This window comes from Oncorhynchus mykiss, chromosome 6 (assembly GCF_013265735.2).
Source record: "Oncorhynchus mykiss isolate Arlee chromosome 6, USDA_OmykA_1.1, whole genome shotgun sequence".
Taxonomy (NCBI): domain Eukaryota; kingdom Metazoa; phylum Chordata; class Actinopteri; order Salmoniformes; family Salmonidae; genus Oncorhynchus; species Oncorhynchus mykiss.
Genome location: NC_048570.1, coordinates 35,494,551 through 35,514,458, shown reverse-complemented (window position 1 = coordinate 35,514,458; position 19,908 = coordinate 35,494,551). Strand labels below are relative to the sequence as shown.

Below are 19,908 nucleotides of genomic sequence, written 5' to 3'. Positions count from 1 at the left end.
AACTTTTACAGATGCACAATCGAGTGCATGCCGTCGGGCTGCATCAATGCCCGGTACGGCAACTGTACCGCAGGGCTCTCCAGAGGGTAGTGCAGTCTGCACAACGCATCACCGGGGGCAAACTACCTGCCCTCCAAGACACCTACAGCACCCAATGTCACACGAAGGCCCAAAATACAGACACGACAACCACCCGAGCCACTGCCTTTTCACCCCGCTATCATCCAGAAGGCGAGGTCAGTACAGGTGCATTAAAGCTGGGACCGAGAGACTGAAAAACAGCTTCTATCTCAAGGCCATCAGACTGTTAAACAGCCATCACTAACAGAGTGGCTGCTGCCAATATACAGACTCAAATCTCTTGTAACTTTCATAAATGTAATAAATGGATTTACTAAAAAAGGTATCACTAGTCACTTTAAATAAAGGCACTTTAATGTTTAAATATCCTACATTACTCATCTCATATGTATATACTGCATTTTATACCATCTACTGCATCTTGCCTATGCTGCACGGCCATCGCTCATCCATATATTTATATGTACATATTCTATTCATCCATTTACATTTGTGTTTATAAGGTGGTTATTGTGAATTTGTTAGATATTACTGCATAGTCGGAACTAGGAGCACAAGCATTTCAATACACTCACATATGCTAACCATGTGCATGATCAATCAAATTTGATAACTGTGCCAACTTCCCCATTCAACATCCACTGTACTTCAACATAGCTGTCGCCAAGCAGGACACGCGTGGGAGATCACACTGAGCATTAGGGTTCTCTTTTCTATCTCAATTAGAACTTCCTCATAGCCCAGGCTGAAAGACCATCCTAATGTGAATCAAGTAGTCTCATTCTTACCCGGACACTGAGACGCAGTCATAACATTCCCACTGAACAGCATATAGCCTAACGAAATCAAAACAAAGTCAATAGAATATTTAGAAAATCAGGGATGATACAAATGGACAGCTGCATCAATGGAGTAAATATTAATAGAGTCACCTTGACAACGTGGAACATAGAAGGCCTTTGTGGGATGAGATATCGTCGGGTCAGAAATGGCAGCTGAACACTGACAGATGCCTTGACAGGAGCTATGCATCGTTTTGTCAAATCTATCAGACTTAGGATCCATGGTAGCCAAGTGTCCAGGATATTGTCACTCACTGCTAGATATATGGCAAACAACAAAAACAATAATTTTGATGATGGGTCCTTTTGGAGAAATTATTAAATGTAGCACATGCTTCTCTATTAAATAAATAGACGGCACTCGAATTGGAAAGCACTTGAGTAGAACCAATAACATCATCCATTGTTGGCTGCATACGGAGTGCTCTAATCCATGTGTAGAACTTGTGACAGACACATTAAAAAATAAACTATTATTTCCATGCATTTGGAGTAGTGACAATGCACATACAGTGGGTCCGAAATGATTGACAGCCTTGATAAAGATGAGCAATAATGACTGTATAAAATAATTCAAATACTGAGCTACATTCAATGCAACAAAAAAAAGAACCAAAAAAAAGGGGGGAAATTATATTATACAAATTGCTCAGAGATTTTGTTTAACAAGAAATAAACAAATCTAATAAAGTTAGGGGTCAAAATTGACACCTCTAAATATTTGTTTAAGTAGTCAAAAGTTCAGTATTTGGTCCCATTTTCCAAGCACGCAATGACCACATCCAGCTTGTGACTCCAAACATGTTGGATGCATTTGCAGTTTGTCTTGGTTGCGTTTCCGATTAATCCCCCCTCCCCCCCAAATAGAAATTAAAATAATTCTGAACAAAGCTTGAATAACGATGAGTAAGTTAGATGGCCAAAGACATGCTAACCTCCCATGTTATTGGTAATGGAGGGAGGTTAGAATATCTTGGTGCCATTGCTTCATTTGAGCCGGATCCTGCACCTCTCCGTTTTGGACTGCTTTGTTCCGGCATCCATTTGGTACCTCAAGTCATGAACAATTATTTTAAATATTCACAGAATAGATCAAAGTTCATTAGAGTTGTCGCCACATTCTTTTGTGGGGGCAGGAGAATTAACTAAATGTGAAAAAGTAGATTCTCAGACCGGGCCTAATATTCTAAGAGTTGATTTGGGTTGGGCCGGCCTGGGTTTATGCTTTGCGCAACATTGTAACCTGTTGGAGACCAAAGCGTGTGTGTGAGGAACGTGCCAGTATCTCTCACATAACTAGAATGAGATTCACTTTCTATGATCCTCTCTGCTCTGATAGACATGAGCCTGCAACTCATCTCTCCAGTGTTGCACTTCATTTATTTCCTGATAGAATTATGGCCGCGCGAAGGGTTCTGAAGGAACAGAAGCACCCCTTACGAATTGAAATAAAGCGCATTCTGAAAATATTTAGACCCCTTGACTTTTTCCACATTACAGGCTATTCTAAAATATAATTATTTTTTTTAATTCCCCACCAATCAATTTACACACAATACCCCATAATGACAAAGCAAAAACAGGTTTAGACACTTTTGCAAAAGTATTTCAATTAAAAACATTTACATAAGTATTCATACGCTTTACTCAGTACTTTTTTGAAGCACCTTTGGCAACAATTACACTTGAGTATATCACTACAAGCTTGGCACATCTGTATTTGGGGAGTTTCTCCCACTCTTCTCTGCAGATCCTGTCAAGCAGGATCCTGTCAAGTAAGGTTGGATGGGGAGCGTCAATTGCATAGTTATTTTCAGGTCTCTCCAGAGATGTTCGATTGAGTTGGAAGTCCGGGCTCTGGCTGGGCCACTCAAGGACAATGAGACTTGTCCCGAAGCCACTCGTGTCGTCTTGGCTGTGAACTTCGGGTCGTTGTCCTGTTGGAAGGTAAACCTTTCTCCCAGTCCGAGGTCCTGAGCGCTCTGGAGCAGGTTTTCATCAAGGATCTCTCTGTACTTTGCTCCATTCATCTTTCCCTTGATCCTGACTAGTCTCCCAGTCCCTGCAGCTGAAAAACATCCCCACAGCATGATGCTGCCATCACCATGCTTCACCGTAGGGAACTTTCCTCAATCTTGGTTTCATCAGACCAGAGAATCTTGTTTCTCATGGTCAGAGTCCTTTAGTTACAAGCGGGCTGTCATGTGCCTTTTACTGAGGAGTGGCTTCCGTCTGGCCACTCTACCATAAAGACCTGATTGGTGGAGTGCTGCAGAAATGGGTGTCCTTCTGGAATGCTCTCCCATCTCCAGGAGCTCTGTCAGAGTGACCATCAGGTTCTTGGTCACCTCCCTGACCAAGGTCCTTCTCCCACCGATTGCTCAGTTTACACAGGCGGCCAGCTCTAGGATGAGTCTCGCTGGTTCAAAACTTCATCCATTTAAGAATGATGGACGGCACCATGTTCTTGGGGACCTTCAATGCTGCAGACATTTTTGGGTACCCTTCCCCAGATCTGTGCCTCGACACAATCCTGTCTCGGAGCTCTACGGACAATTCCGTCGACCTCATGGCATGGTTTTTGCTCTGACATGCACTGTCAACTGCAGGACCTTACATAGACAGGTGTGTGCCTTTCCAAATAATTTCAAATCAATTGAATTTACCACCGGTGAACGCCAATTAAGTTGTAGAACCATCAAGGATGATCAATGGAAACAAGATGCACATGAGCTCAATTTCGAGTCTCATAGCAAAGGGACTGAATACTAACATAAATAAAGTATCTTATTTTTAATAAATGTGCTCACATTTCTAAAGAACTGTTTTTAATGGGGTATTGTGTGTAGATTGATGAGGAAATGTGCTATTTAATACATTTTAGAATAAGGGTGTAACATAAAATGTGGAAAAAGGTAAGAGTCTGAATACTTTCTGAATGCACTATACATTTGCCAAACACCACGAGAAGGCTTATAATTTATCCACAAAGGATCAATAGCTTATTTTTAAAAATAGCCGAGTTGTGGATTGTAGCCCAAAAACAAGGAATAGCCTACAGTCGGGAATGGGCAGCCAATCTGTCAATGAAAAAACAGCACTAAGACAAAACATGCCTTTCACAATATTTCAAATACAATCGAGGGAAAACACAGGTTGTAAAACAAATGGCTCCTGCTGAATATAGAACACTATGCTGTAGGCTACCAAAATATTTGATAAACCTCTAAATATTGTTTTACAAAAGAGAGATAGGCTTTTGGCATGAGCTCATCAGCCATCACCAGCAAGTGAGCATCATTGGGTGAGTCAGTTAAACTGTAAAGCATTTTTTAGGACTATAATTTCATCATAATGTAGCCTTCAATATCTGTTTCCACACATAGGCTATTGATGGAATCCAGACAAGGTCATATTTATTTCTCAGATTTTCAGTTTCTCAGTGTCAAAGTAGCCTGCCATTTTGATTATTTGTGCGGAATTAAAAAAGATTCAGCCAAAGTCTCAAGTCATGTAAAATTGAGTAAAATTGCATGAAACGCATTTATAAAAAGGCCACATTTTTCCCGGAACCTAGGCTGCAAAAAAAAAAAAAAAAAAAGTGCCTCTTTACTTTACTTTGACACTAGCCAATGAGATGACATGTTAAAACCCTGTTTGGGGGTATGATCTTAGGCCCTCTAACAATTCTCACTCATTATTCATGATTCAGAATGATATGTAATCATGGTAGCATCCACATTAACATAAAAGTGTTTAGGAAAATTATATTCTTATTTACAATAAAAAATAAAATGACCACACATTATGCATCCTTCATTTCTATTGGCCACTAAATCTGAAACAACCAAAACAAACTGTAAATGCGTCCACATTTTTTGGAGAGTCACAAGCTTGATGTAGTCGTTGTGTGCTAAGAATATAGGACAAAATACTAAACTTGCAAATGCTTAATTTATAAAAAAATATTTAGGGGTATCAATAATTTGGAAGCCTACCATTTAACTTTATCTTGTTAAAAGATAATCTATTTCTCTGAGCAACTGTATTCATATAAAATAATGTCCCAATTTGTTTTAGCATATAATGTAGCTTAGTATTTTAATGTTTTATTTTTTTATATCATTATTGCTCATCTTTATTAAGGGTGTCAACTTCAAACTCCACTATATAGATAGATAGATAGATAGATAGATAGATAGATAGATAGATAGATAGATAGATAGATAGATAGATAGATAGATAGATAGATAGATAGATAGATAGATAGATAGATAGATAGATAGATAGATAGATAGATAGATAGATAGATAGATAGATAGATAGATAGATAGATAGATAGATAGATAGATAGATAGATAGATAGATAGATAGATAGATAGATAGATAGATAGATAGATAGATAGATAGATAGATAGATAGATAGATAGATAGATAGATAGATAGATAGATAGATAGATAGATAGATAGATAGATAGATAGATAGATAGATAGATAGATAGATAGATAGATAGATAGATAGATATAGATATATATATACATATAGATATATATATATATATATAGATATATATAGATATATACATACATACACACACACACACACACATCTATGAGAATATCCTACATTTTAATACTGAATAAAAAATGCCACTGGAGAGCGACAGCACGACCTTGTGATTGACTGCAAAAGCTATTTATATTCATTCATACAACACTGCATGGCCAATAAATGTCTATTCCATCCAACTGAATCGCTTTTCTCTACAGCAGTAACATCAACAGAATTGAACACATCAAATGCCTCTACTGCGATACGCATGCATTTCATTATATTAGGCCTATCAGTGTTCATAAAGAGTGTTCAGGACTCAAGAGGAAAGCCACAGAAGAGGGAATCAACCCCCTCACAAATAATTTGAGCAGCAACTCACAAGTGCCCCCTTTTCCATACTGGGTAATTACAAGAAGAAATTAGACTCCATGGACACCCACTCACTCACTCAATAAGGAAAACGAAAGCAGAGGGAAATGATTGACAGTTCCAGCCACAGCAGCAAAAAAATAAATGAAATAAAAAACACATTAATGTGTTACATCTTGGAAAAACTGAGGTCCTAATGCATTTCAAAAATACCATGGCAGGTGTTCTATGTGGCAAATAAGACATATCCTGCTGCTCATCTATCATAAAGTCAATACCAACATCATGCCATAAAATGTTATTGTTAAAAAAAGATGACTGATTATGCCTATCAACTTTACATTATTATCCGTCTAATAAATAGTCCAAGTTTTCCACCACATTTGTTACTATAAATAAAGTCACTCCACTGTATTTTGCATTGCCAAAGGTTAGCATGAAAACATTATTATTATTATTTAGAATTATTGCAAAGATGGTCCAGGTAACTGCCAAACTAAAGTTAACATGAGTAAATACGGGAAACAAAGTATATTGAAAGCAGGTGCTTCCACACAGGTGTGGTTCCTGAATTCATTAACATCCCACGCTTAGGGTCACCTTTAAAAATGCATAGTCGCCCATTATTTTGGCTACCATGGCTAAAGAGAGCTCACTGATAATATTTCACAAATTGACCATTTGAGCTCTGATAAATGTGTGATTAGTCAAAAGATCAATTAGTGGAAAAAGATCTGAATTCAGCTGCCCGTGTAAACGCAGCCAAATGAGCATTGGGGATTTAAAGGTTGTGCGTCTGTCACCAGATCAACACTTATGGGACATTCTGGAGCGGCGCCCGAGACACCATCAACAAAACAAATAATTACGCAATTTGTCGTGGTATAATGGTGACCCATCCCGCCAATAGAGTTCCAAACACTAGTAGAATATATGCCAAGGCGCATTGAAGCTGTTCTGGCGACTCGTGGTGGCCCAACGCCCTATTAATTAAGACACTGTTTGCAGTTACCTGTAGGTAGTCTATTGTTGGTGCCACGGGCAGACTGAGGCACTTTCCCACAATAGATGACTTGTGTGCTCTTATATATGCAGAATCAGGAGGCAGTGAACTACATATTTTTTGTAGGTTATATTCATTAAAACACACGACATGGGTTTGCATGCTTTATGAAACAGAAGTCATTCAAGGGGACAAAGCTGTGGCTAACGTTATTGCAATCTTTAGATGTCGTTAGGCTACTCAAATAATTTGTTCATCGAATGCATTTTACATTAAATATACATTTTACTAGTCTACAATTGAGTGCCATCAAACAACACCAACTCCGTAAAATCCCCACCACACTGGCACACAAATCCTTCCATGACCATTGCAAAACGTGTGCGTAGTGTGTAGCCTACGACTACGTAGGAATAATATATTGTTTGTTCGGCTGATAAAATGAAAATACTGTTATCAAATCGACGTTTTCTATTTAACCAAAAATCATTATAGCACATTGATACGCTACATTATAACGGCTCTTACCTTCTCTTCCTCCCTTCCACTGGAGTTTAGGGATAACACGCAGGAGCAGGGTAAACTTAGCGATGCAATCACCAGATGGTTCCTCGTGTTGATGAAATCACCTGACACTTCTATTCTTCTTCTTCGTCTTTGAATTGCACCTCAAATAACGTCGACAACACTTAATATACATTTATAACCAATCCGAATAATGAGTTCTTCTCTTTTCAATATTATTTGTAGCAAACGTCAGGGCTACAGTTATTCTCGTACGGTGCCCGAGAATAATACTGTGTAGTCAGTGATTTGCTTAGCCAATACTTATTTGCTCAATATCTGGAGGGTAAGAGGGAACAAATCAACATAACCTGTAGTGAAATGTTTCCTTCCTTTAAAAAAAATCTGTCCATTATTTATTTAATAGGAATTAAGGCAAGTTAGTCTATTGGTAAATAGCCTGTCCCCCTCTCCATTTAAAGCCCGAAACAAAAAGCAATGTGAAGTCGCAAACTTTCAATATCCTAGCGTAGAAAATGAGTTTCGACAACAAATAGTATACCCTACTTCAAGAGAAAATTATTGCAATAATTGCATGGCCAAACTGATCTTCTATCAAATAACAAACAGCGTCAGTACAACAAAACTATCAGAACAAACGTCGATTGAATCCCGCCCCTATCGCGGGGCCTTCGAGGAAATATTTATTTTGATTGGGTGAACGTACTTAGTATCTCCAACGTGGTTGGTTTAAAATCCGTCTATCTTTGTAGTGTCAGCGGTAAATTCAAACATGCGGCCATTTATACTAAGCTTCCTACTTTGACCAAATGAACTCACCTGAACATGATAAAATTTGTATGTATGAAGGTAGGCCTTGGCTACCATAGACATCCGATGTTGTAGGCTATATTAAGTAAACACACGACATGGAACAAAGTAGAGTTCGCCAGAGGCGTGGATGGATGGTTTAGGCCTATGCTCAGCTCCTCATGGGGGATGGTCCTATGACAGCATGACAATAAATTGACCACCATAGTCCCTGTGCCCAAGAACACTAAGGTAACCTGCCTAAATGACTATAGACCAATAGCACTCACATATGTAGCCATGAAGTGCTTTGAAAGGCTGGTCATGGCTCACATCAACACCATCATCCCAGAAACCCTAGACCCACAACAATTTGCATATCGCTCTATCACATCCACAGATTATGCAATACCTATTGCACTCCACACTGCCCTTTCCCACCAGGACAAAAGGAACACCTACATGAGACTACTGTTCATTGACTACAGCTCAGCGTTCAACTCTATAGTGCCCTCCAAGCTCATCACTAAGTTAAGGATCCTGCGACTCAACACCTCCCTCTGCCAATGGATCCTGGACCCCCAGGTGGTGAGGATAGGCAACAACACATCTGCCACGCCGACCCTCAACATGGGGGCCCATCAGGGGTGCATTCTCAGTCCACTAATGTACTCGCTGCTCACCCACGACTGCGTGGCCGCGCACGACTCAAACCCCATTATTAAGTTTTGAGATGACACGACGGTGGTAGGCCAGATCACCAACGACGATGAGACAGCCTATAGGGAAGTAGTGAGAGACCTGGCAGTGTGGTCTCAGGACAACAACCTCTCCCGGAAAGCTGGCAAGACAAAAGAGTATATGGTGGACTACAGGAAACGGAGGGCCAAGCACGCCCCAATTCACAGAGACTGGGTTGTATTAGAGCGCATCGAGCTTCAAGTTCCTCTGTGTCCACATCACTAAGGACCTATCACAGTCCAAACACACCAACACAGTCATGAAGAGGGCACAACAACACCTCTTCCCCCTCAGGAGGGTGAAAAGATTTTGGCATCGGCCCTCAGTTCCTTAAGTTCCACAGCTGCACCATTGAGAGCATCTTGACTGGCTGCATCACCGCTTGGTATGGCAACTGCTCGGCATTCAACCGCAAGGCGCTATAGAGGGTAGTGCGTATGGCCCAGTACATCACTGGGGCTGAGCTTCCTGCCATCCAGGACCTCTATACCAGGCCGTGTCAGAAGAAGGCCCAAAAAATGGTCACTTTTACCCCTACCCACATGTACATACTATATTACGTCAACTACCTCGTACCCCTGCACATTGACTCGGTACTGGTACTCCTTGTATATTTCCTTTTTTTTGTGCAAATATTTGTCTTACTTTTTAACTTTGCACTGTTGGGAATGGGCTCGTAAGTATGCATTTCACTGTCAAGTCTTCACATGTTGTATTAGGCACATGTAACCAATAACAGTGATCTCAGTAAGTCCTACTCAGTAGATGACTCTGAAACATCCTACAGTAGGCCTAGGCCTAACAGTGTTTTCAAGAATTCACAAAACTATGACAAAAACAATGACAGTACTTTTAAAGGAGGGGGGTTTCAATAAACTGCTTGGCCCCCAAAGTAACTCCAAACACATGGAACCTTCTCAGTAGCCTATAATCAATCAACCATGCACCAAACATTTATTCTCATAAAGACTGCATGGTTTCCGACCATCTTGTGTATAAAGCTCTTATTTGCGAACAGGGCTTTGGTTTGCGGTGACACTAATGGTTTCTTATGCCGTGTTCAAAACAATTGGGAATTATGAAAAATACAAGGTCAAATCACGACGTCAGTGACGTTCAGGTCGGAAAGTCTGAGCTCTAGAAAGAGGCCTGAGTTCCTGAGTTGGATGATCCAGTCAGAGCTAGTTTTTTTTCTCCAATTTCCCAGTGGTTTTGAACGCACTGAAGTCGGAAGTCAGAGATTTCCGAGCTTTCAATGGCTTCTATGGTTGTGGCTAGATGGAGTACAGCTATGGACAGAAGTTACGTTACGTAGCAGGTTAGGAGAATTAGGTTAAGGTTAGGAAAAGGGTTAGAGTTAGCTCAAATTCTACAGTTGTCCCCAACGCAACTAGATGGTGCTGTACCCCATCTAGCTACAACTGTAGAAGCCATCAGTTCCTGGGAAACCATCATTATCACCACAGGTGTGCTTTTATACCAGAGACGAAGAGGAAGCGAGACATCCCACTTCCTCATTTTTTCTGTTTCATTGGACATTTACATCAGAGGAGACTGGTGGGGAGAGCTATTGGAGGACGGGCTCAATGTAATGGCTGGAATGGGATTGATGGAACAGTATCAAACAATTATTATGACATGTAAACATCTTAATCTGCGTTCTAGTGTTATATTTGATCTGCACGTGTGCCAGCCTCCCTCTTACGCACGGGTTAAGTGAGTTTGGAAAAACTGAAAGTATGCATCTTAGAAATAGTTTTCACGTCCAAATTGTATATGTCCGTACTCAAATAGGCTGAGCGAAAATAACATGTGGTAGAACGTTTATTTTGTCTGGTGATTTTATGCATTTATTTAAGTCCCATTGGGTAGCCTGATTTCAGATGTGTCCATCTAAAACAGGATTTTTAGGGGAATTGATATTCTTGCAAATAATTTAAACGTTTAAATGAACTATTAAATTTGACTATCCACTCAAGTTTTCAAGATATGTAACTTTTGAAATACAGCATCATATGATGCAAAATACATCATATGGGGCTGATTTCTGTATTTTGAAAGTTACATATCTTAATTTGAGTGCTGACAAGCAACACATTTTGGGACTATGTCAACAATGGACTAATGAAACAAATGCCAAAATATCATTTTTGGGTGCAGTTTACCTTTAAGTAAACAGGAACTGGCCATTTTTCTTCCAAATGTAAACGACTGCGTGAACTCTTCATTTATCCATTATCTTTGTTTATACTTTTTTTTTTTTTTTTACATATTTCCCACTAATTGTGTCCCCATAGGAAACACTGACCAAAACGACCAAATTGTTGCTACCCAGTCACACATGTATTGGCAAAAATGCTAATATCAACTAATTGAAATGGCCTATCAACTAATTGAAATGATACAACTGACATTAACTTTCCAAATAATGATATGAGAAATCTGGAAAATCTCCTGTCTTCTCAGGTTTATGCCACGTTCACATCTTGGCTGAGTGCTGAGGGAATGCAAAAACCATTGACTAATGCCGAAATGAATTGACAGGCAAAACCGCAGCCATGTTTGTTGACATTTTCAGTGGTGCGTGACTTCAGATCGAGATCCAAGTTCAAAACACCTGGGTGGTCGGAACTCGGATGCTCGGCGCTCGGATTTCCGACTCCAGTGTGTTCAAACAACTAGGAATTTACGAGGCCAAATCATGACGTCAGTGAAATTCAGGTCGGAAAGTCGGGGCTCTAGAAAGAGGCCCGAGTTCCCGAAATGGATGACAATTCAAAACGATTATGCCCAATCGGAGCTCGTATTTTTCCGAGTTCCCAGTTGGTTTGAACGTGGCATTAGCGAGCTAACGTAACAATGACATCGCCAACAGGTGTGATCGGGGACTTCGATTTGAGAATTTGTTTCTGCCTTTCTTCATACTGTACTACCAATTACTAGTTGGATGAGCGTTCAAGTGCATTTTCCCCATCGAATTTACACGTTTTTCCCGTCATATTTACAAGTTCCCGAAATGACATGAATGCAACATTAGTATCGGCGAATCACAGTGTGTGTTGCTCGTTGGTCGCCATTAGAGTGGATGCACCCGATTTACGCCCGGGCCATTCTGGAACCATCCACGGGGCGAGCGGAGTTCTCATTCGTCCAGTGACATTGAACTGAAAGTTCCGGTCTAGCCTACTGACAAACTAAATCAACTGCACCCCAAAAGTGCGAATACGGTTTTTTATTAGCCAACCGAATGGATTGATCTTCAGAAGCAAGTGTAACAGTGAGTACGTTTTACTTTACTCAAAGTAGGTAACCAGGCAGGTTAATTGTAATATATTCTTATTTTGTATTTTGTTGCATAACAGACCGGTAGCGAAGAGTTGTCACTTGCCTGTTTTGTCCTTGTTGTGACAGCTATCTAGAGCAAGACTGCTGCTTTTAGCTAGCTGGCTAGTTTGCTAACTCGCTACAATCTGTGTTTGATCAAAGTTGTTGACTAAAGGTAACATTATAAGCAAGATGCTATAATTGGCATTTTGTTGTCTTGGTTCTCAGATTGGCCATTTTTGCTCACTATAGCTAGCTAGCGTCAGATTTCTAACCATTGTATCGTTAGTCAGCTAGCTTAACCAGAGATATTAGAGAAATTATTGGTTTAACAAGCTAACCTTAATGTTGTTTGCAACTAGAAATAATAGGTTACTTGCTAGCTATGTGTTCTGCTTCTCTAGGCCACTTCATAATAAATAACTATTAGTTGAAGCAGGTGTTTCGCTACAGTGCTGGGTAGGCACAAAAGCCTGCACACACTTTAGTGGTCACCAGGTGCTGACCTCGTGTGTCAGTTGAGTTTTTTAAAGAATCCGCTGATCAGGGCTTGACATTAACTTTTTGAGCTACTTGTAAAACATTTTTTTTTACTTGTCCAAAAGCTCAAGTCACTTGTTTTCCTCCCCCACCCAAAATGTTTATATGTGTATATATGTAACTAAGCAAGCCGTTTCACATCCGTTACATACACATATATAACATATATATAATATATATGTAACGGATGTGAAACGGCTAGCTTAGTTAGTGGTGGTGCGCGCTAAATAGCGTTTCAATCGGTGACGTCACTTGCTCTGAGACCTTGAAGTAGTAGCTCTCCTTGCTCTGCAAAAGCAGCGGCTTTTGTGGAGCGATGGCTAACGATGGATGCTTCGTGGGTGACTGTTGTGCAGAGGGTCCCTGGTTCACGCCCGGGTATGGGCTAGAGGACGGTCTAAAGTTATACTGTTACATTGGTGCTGTTGCTGCAGAAAAGGAGGAGGTCAAAAGGGGGGTGAGTGTAACGGATGTGAAACTGCTAGCTTAGTTAGTGGTGGTGCGCGCTCTAGCGACTCCTGTGGCAGGCCGGGCACAGTGCACGCTGACACGGTCGCCAGGTGTATAGTGTTTCATCCTACACATTGGTGCGGCTGGCTTCCAGGTTAAGTGTGCATTGTGTCAAGAAGAAGTGCGGCTTGGCTGGGTTGTGCTTCGGAGGACGCACGGCTCTCGACCTTCGCCTCTCCTGAGTCCGTTGCAGTGACTGTAACTACCAATTGGATATCATGAAATAGGGAGAAAAGTAAATAAATAAGCTACGTGGTGAGTTGATGCCTATTCGGCAGTAAACTAGGTGAATTGATCAGGCTACTTTGTATGTGTTTGTTGGCTAACTTGTACTTTACAAAGTACAAGTACAAAGTTACACAAATTATACCCTTGGTAGCCTATAAAATATTGCAACATTACAATTAGCCTACAACCAAATACGTTTTAGTGTCTTTAATAAATAATTCCCTCCCAGGGCTCGAAATTAAGGGTGTCCTGTCATCCCCGGGATTATGATAAATAAGTATATGGTTTAAAACGGACTCTAGGACAACAGATCCAAAATTCATACAATCACTGCACATATTATAATTGTTTTTTGTTTTTTTAATCAATGAGGCTGATGCAACGTTTAGCTTATAATGTTGATCAAGTTTTATTTCTTCATGTTATAAGCTCAACAATGCGCACATGTCTGCAGGCTACCTGCGAATGTTTCCAAAATGCATTTAGTGGAAATCAACACTTCTCAAAAGCGCACTGCACGCATAAACTGCTTCATGTGACAGATTAAAATAGTTTTTAGAAATTTAGAAATAGGGAGATCTGAGGATGCTGTAACTAACATGGGTTAATAGTATGATTAGGATTATGCCTTTGGCTGCTGGACAATAAAATAAGGTTGTTTTGAAAACCAATAGAATATGAGGAAAATGTTTGTTTCAATGGCATATTAAGTGTTTATAAAACATTTCTATGGCCGTATTTTGGCTAGGCTACTTCGACTCACAGTAAGACATGCTTCATAAAACGTCCAGGTTTTAAACAAATACGTTTTACTGTTAAATAAATAGTTAAATGCTGACCATCTCCCCTCAAATTCAAGGTGGGTGATGTGCGGTGTGCAACAGGCACTGTTCTTCACACTCCGGTCTTGTGAGCCTTGAGGATGTTGACAGAATCAAGCCTTCAGACTTTAATGTTAATTATCCCATTATATTTGTCGAACATGACTGGTGTTTAGCCTATATTTATGTAATTAAAAGTGTAAATACATTTTTATGACACCTCCCACATGTCAGCACGGTTTGGACATGAGGCTTGTATGCATATCACCTACGCTTTCACACCTTTTTTATTTATGTAGGCCTACATGAAAAAAATATTTAAATATTATTCCATGTTGGCCTCTGATGCAATTCTGATCGGAGTAATTGTTTGATATTGTGATTTATTTTAACTTTTTCAGGACAAGAGGACCTAAGTGTTTTGTTTCACATCATTTGATCAATCTAATCACTTCTCTATCAGATTACAATAAAGTGTGTGGACACAAATGAGGGCTTGTCAACAATATTGCTGTCCTGTATTGAATATTTCAGGATTAGCCTACCACTTGGATGAGGTTAGGAGCTTAGCATACAGTAGCTACAGAATTGTTAGCTTGTGTAAAAATACGGCAGCAATTTTTCAACTAACCTTTTCGTAGCGAGAACATTACTTCCTCTCAACTTGGAAGTTACCAGTGTCTTCTCATCTCCCATCGCTAGTTGCAAGAGGAATGTAAGAATTTAGAAAATGCTCCATTAATTAAATGAAATACATTTTTACTCCATGAGGTAATCCAACAGTGTGTATGCCGCCATATTGTCTATTTCAGATCTTCTCTCATTGCTCAGGACAGGTTGGTGTTGGAGCAAAAATGTATTTAATTTTATTAACCAAGCATTTTTTTTATTCTTCCGTTCCACCTGCAACTAGCGATGGTAGACGAAGACACCGGTAGCTTGTTGAGAGGAAGTAACTTTCTTGTTATGTGAAGGTTAGTTGAAAAAGTTCTGCCTAGGCTGTACACTAGCTAAGCTGTAACGGATGTGGAACATTCTCATATCACGTGACTTTTCTGTAGCTAGGGCTTGGCACAGCTGTGGCAAGTGAAATTGCTTCCTGCACAATCCTGTATGATATTTAGTTTGTCTCCTTTGTAAATTGAACCTAGGCCATGCCATAGTGTAGAGTAGTCTTGTGAAGACGCTGACTGCTCTCACACTTAAGAAGTCAATTGCAGCAATTCCCCCTCGCCCCTTTTCCCACTTTACTTCTTTTCTCACTATACTATCATTTTCTTCCAGCTCTTGTCAACATGTCCAAGTTTTGAAATTGACCGTGCCCAGTGTAAGAGAGCGTCCCCCACCCCTAAAACCCACATGTGTATCATCTTCTTCAAGTTCGACCCTCGGCCTGCATCCAAAAATGCCTACAGGTAAGGCCTCTTCTCCTTGCCTCTGTACTATATTTAAGTAATAATCTCGAGAAGCCGGTGTTTGGAGGATATATTGGCACTGGTGTTGTTAGGCCCAAAACAAAGTTGAGGGTTACAAACATTTTCAAATAATGATTGACACATTTTCATGAACTTTATTTTGATGAATTTATTCATACTATTTCATCCTTCCACAAGATATGATCCTGAAACAAATCTAGGGTTGCTACCCAAGCCGGCTTGTCGTTCGTTCTATTGGTTCCGTTGCCAGAGACGCTTGCTAGCTAGCCAACTACGGCCAACTTAGTCACGTCAAACAGTGCAGACTGCAGACGAACAACAAAGTAGCTGCATTTGCATTTGTTTAAGCTGATTTCAAGTGACGTTTATTTGGATACATACATAACAATAAGCTAATGAGGCACGATTTCGCCTGTCATAGAAAATGTGCTCTCTCGTTAGAACACTGTTGTTCAGAGAAGCTAGCCAACACAACTTCAAACTGAAGGTGGAAAGAATGCAAACTAGCTGCACTTCATTTCGTTGTACTTTTTTTCAATTGACATTTCTATGTATATATCTATAAAATTATTCCAGTTGATTAATGATTTCGACTGGCTGAGAAATGCCTGCCGGAGAAGAAGGCAGACATTTTACGTGCCCTCAGCTGATTGTGTTTTTTTTGTTTGTTTATTTGCATTGTTTGTAACTTATTTCTTTACTTATTTTGTACATAATGTTGCCGCTACTGTCTCTTATGACCGAAAAATAACTTCTAGACATCAGGACTGCTATTTCTCACCACAGACTAGCAGAATTATATATATTCTTCTTTCATGACTCTGACGAGCCTGAAGCAAAGGATATACTGCTTCCTCGGGAACAGGCCCCGATACCCGTGATCTGCGTGAAGAGGAGGCCATTCTGCCTCCTGAGAATTCGTAGGCAATCAAATAATCCCGCACTTCCATCCATTCTGCTCGCAAACGTGCAGTCTTTGGAGAATAAAATTGACGAGTTCCACGGAAGATTAAGCTACCAACCAGACATTAAAAACTGTAACATTTTATGCTTCACGGAGTCGTGGCTGAACGACAATATCAACATACAGCTGGCTGGTTATACGATGTACCGGCAGGATAGAACAGCGGCGTCAGGTATGACAAGGGGCGGCGGACTATGTATTTTTGTAAATGACAGCTGGTGCACGATATCTAAGGAAGTCTCGAGCTATTGCTCGCCAGAGGTAGGGTATCTCATGATAAGCTGTAGACCACACAACCTACCAAGAGAGTTTTCATCTGTATTCTTTGTAGCGGTTTACATACCACCACAGTCAGAGGCTGGCACTAACACAGCATTGAATGAGCTGTATTCCACCATAGGCAAACAAGAAAACGCTCACCCAGAGGTGGCGCTCCTAGTAGCTGGGGACTTTAATGCAGGAAAACTTAAATCCGTTTACCAAAATTCTATCAGCATGTTAAATGTGCAACCAGAGGAAAAATAACTCTGGACCACCTATACTCCACACACAGAGACTCATGCAAAGCGCTCTCTCTCGCCCTCCATTTGGCAAATCTGACCATAATTCTATCCTGATTCCTGCTTAAAAGGAAAAATTAAAGCAGGAAGCACCAGTGGCTAGATCAATAAAAAAGTGGTCAGAGGAAGCAGATGCTAAGCTACAGGATTGTTTTGCTAGCACAGACTAGAATATGTTCCGGGATTCCTCCGATGGCATTGAGGAGTACACCACATCAGTCACTGGCCTCATCAATAAGTGCATCGATGATGACGTCGTCCCCACAGTGACTGTACGTACATACCACAACCAGAAGCCATGGATTACAAGCAGCATCCACACTGAACTAAAGGCTAGAGCTGCCGCTTTCAAGGAAGCTTATAAGAAATCCCGCTATGCCCTCTGACAAACCATCAAACAGGCAAAGCGTCAATACAGGACTAATATCGAATCGTATTACACCTGCTCTGACGCTCGTCGGATGTGGCAGGGCTTGCAAACCATTAGACTGCAAACCATTAGACTACAGCCGAGAGCTGCCTAGTGACATGAGCTTACCAGACGAGCTAAACTACTTCTATGCTCGCTTCGAGGCAAATGACACTGAGACATGCATGAGGGCACCAGCTGTTCCGGATGACTGTGTGATCACGCTCTCCGTAGCCAATGTGAGTAAGACCTTTAAACATGTCAACATTCACAAGGCCACAGGGCCAGATGGATTACCAGGACGTGTTCTGCGAGCATGTGCTGACCAACTTGGCAAGTGTCTTCACTGACATTTTCAACCTCTCCCTGTCCGATTCTGTAATACCAACATGCTTTAAGCAGGCCACCATAGTCCCTGTGCCCAAGAACACTAAGGTAACCTGCCTAAACGACTACCGACCCATAGCACTCACGTCTGTAGCCATGAAGTGCTTTGAAAGGCTGGTCAGGGCTCACATCAACACTATCATCCCAGAAACCCTAGACCCAGTCCAATTTCCATACCGTCCCATACAGATCCACAGATGATGTAATTTCTATTGCACTCCACACTGCCCTTTCCCACCAGAACAAAAGGAACACCTACATGAGAATGCTGTTCGTTAACTACAGCTCAGCGTTCAACACCATAGTACCCTCAAAGCTCACCAATAAGCTAAGAACCCCGGGACTAAACACCTCCCGCAACTGGATCCTGGACTTACTGACAGGCCGCCCCCAGGTGGTAAGGGTAGGTAACGACACATCCGCCACGCTGATCCTCAACACAGGGGACCCTCAGGAATGCGTGCTCAGTCCCCTCCTGAACTCCCTGTTCACTCATGACTGCACTCATGACTGCATGGCCAAGCACGACTCCAACACCATAATTACATCTGCCGATGACACAACAGTGGTAGGCTGAGACAGCCTATAGGGAGGAGGTCAGAGACCTGGCCATGTGGTGCCAGGACAACAACCTCTCTCTCAACATGATGAAGACAAAAGAGATGATTGTCGAATACAGGACATAGAGAACCGAGCACGTGCCCATTCTCATCGACAGGGCTGCAGTGGAGCAAGTTGAGAGCAACAAACTATCATGGTCCAAGCACACCAAGGCAGTCATGAAGAGGGCACGACAAAACCTATTTCCCCTCAGGAGACTGAAAATGTTCAACAGCTGCACAATCAAGAGCATGGTTGCATTACTGCCTGGTATGGCAACTGCTCGGCCTCCGACCGCAAGGCACTACAGAGGGTCGTGTGTATGGCGCAGTACGTCACTGGGGCCAAGCTTCCTGCCATCCAGGACCTCTATACCAGGCGGTGTCAGAGGAAGGCCCTAAAAATTGTCAAAGACTCCAGCCACCCGAGTCACTGTTCTCTCTGCTACCGCACGGCAAGCGGTACCTGAGTGCCAAGTCTAGGTCCAAAAGGCTTCTAAACAATTTCTACCCCCAAGCCATAAGACTCCTGAACATCTGGTCAAACAACATTTGCAGTGCCCCCCCCCCCACTCACTCCCTTTTTACACCACTGCTACCCTCTTTTGTCTTCTATGCATAGTCACTTTAATAACTACCCACATGTACATACTACCTCAACTAACCGGTGCCCCCGCACACTGACTCTGTATCAGTACCGCCCTGTAAAAAGTATCAAAATTATTATTTTACTGCTGCTCTTTAATTACTTGTTACTTTTATCTCTTATTCTTGTCCATATATATATTTTTTAAATTCATTGTTGGTTAGGGGCTAGTAAGTAAGCATTTCACTGTAAGGTGTTGTATTTGGCGAATGTGACAAATAAATTTGTTTTTAGATTTGATTCCTCTCTCTCGTCCCCTACACATTCATTACTATGGGACAGTTTTGAATATTGAATTTGAATATTGAAACAATGTTGCAAATGTCAGAGACAGACAGTAAGGTTTATACAAATCTCCGCTGTTGAAAACTAAATGTTAGTCTAAATGAAATGGGTGATAGTGTCTCTATGCTTTTTATAGTGGAGATCAAGTTTATAAATTGCCTGGATGGTCTGATGAGACGGTGGATTGCTCAGTCAGATGGAACAGAGATTTAGCCGGTGGTAACTTGTGGAATAGTCACCGGCTGAAATGCTCTTTTAACCAATCAGGATTAGGCCCACCCGTTTTATAAATTA

The 19,908-nt window shown here is 41.1% G+C and overlaps 2 protein-coding genes across 7 annotated transcripts in view; one reads left to right on the top strand and one right to left on the bottom strand.

Moving 5' to 3' along the window:
• LOC110525852 (armadillo repeat protein deleted in velo-cardio-facial syndrome homolog) overlaps window positions 1–8,019 on the bottom strand; it is a 233,601-nt gene extending 225,582 nt beyond the window's left edge. Inside the window, exon 1 of the mRNA XM_036979987.1 lies at window positions 7,379–8,019. The gene's annotated coding sequence lies outside the window, so the exon portion shown is untranslated. The remainder of the gene's footprint in view (window positions 1–7,378) is intronic.
• A 3,976-nt stretch (window positions 8,020–11,995) lies between these two features.
• The window catches only part of LOC110525851 (transport and Golgi organization 2 homolog), a 53,740-nt gene continuing 45,827 nt past the window's right edge, over window positions 11,996–19,908 (top strand). For 2 of the 6 annotated variants that reach the window (XM_036979985.1, XM_036979984.1), the window contains exons 1-2: window positions 13,208–13,226; window positions 15,613–15,743. In XM_036979985.1, the coding sequence (XP_036835880.1) occupies window positions 15,688–15,743 (56 nt within the window). In that variant the 5' untranslated portion in view covers window positions 13,208–13,226; window positions 15,613–15,687. The other 4 variants (XM_021606311.2, XM_021606315.2, XM_021606314.2 and 1 more) reach the window with 4 other exon arrangements.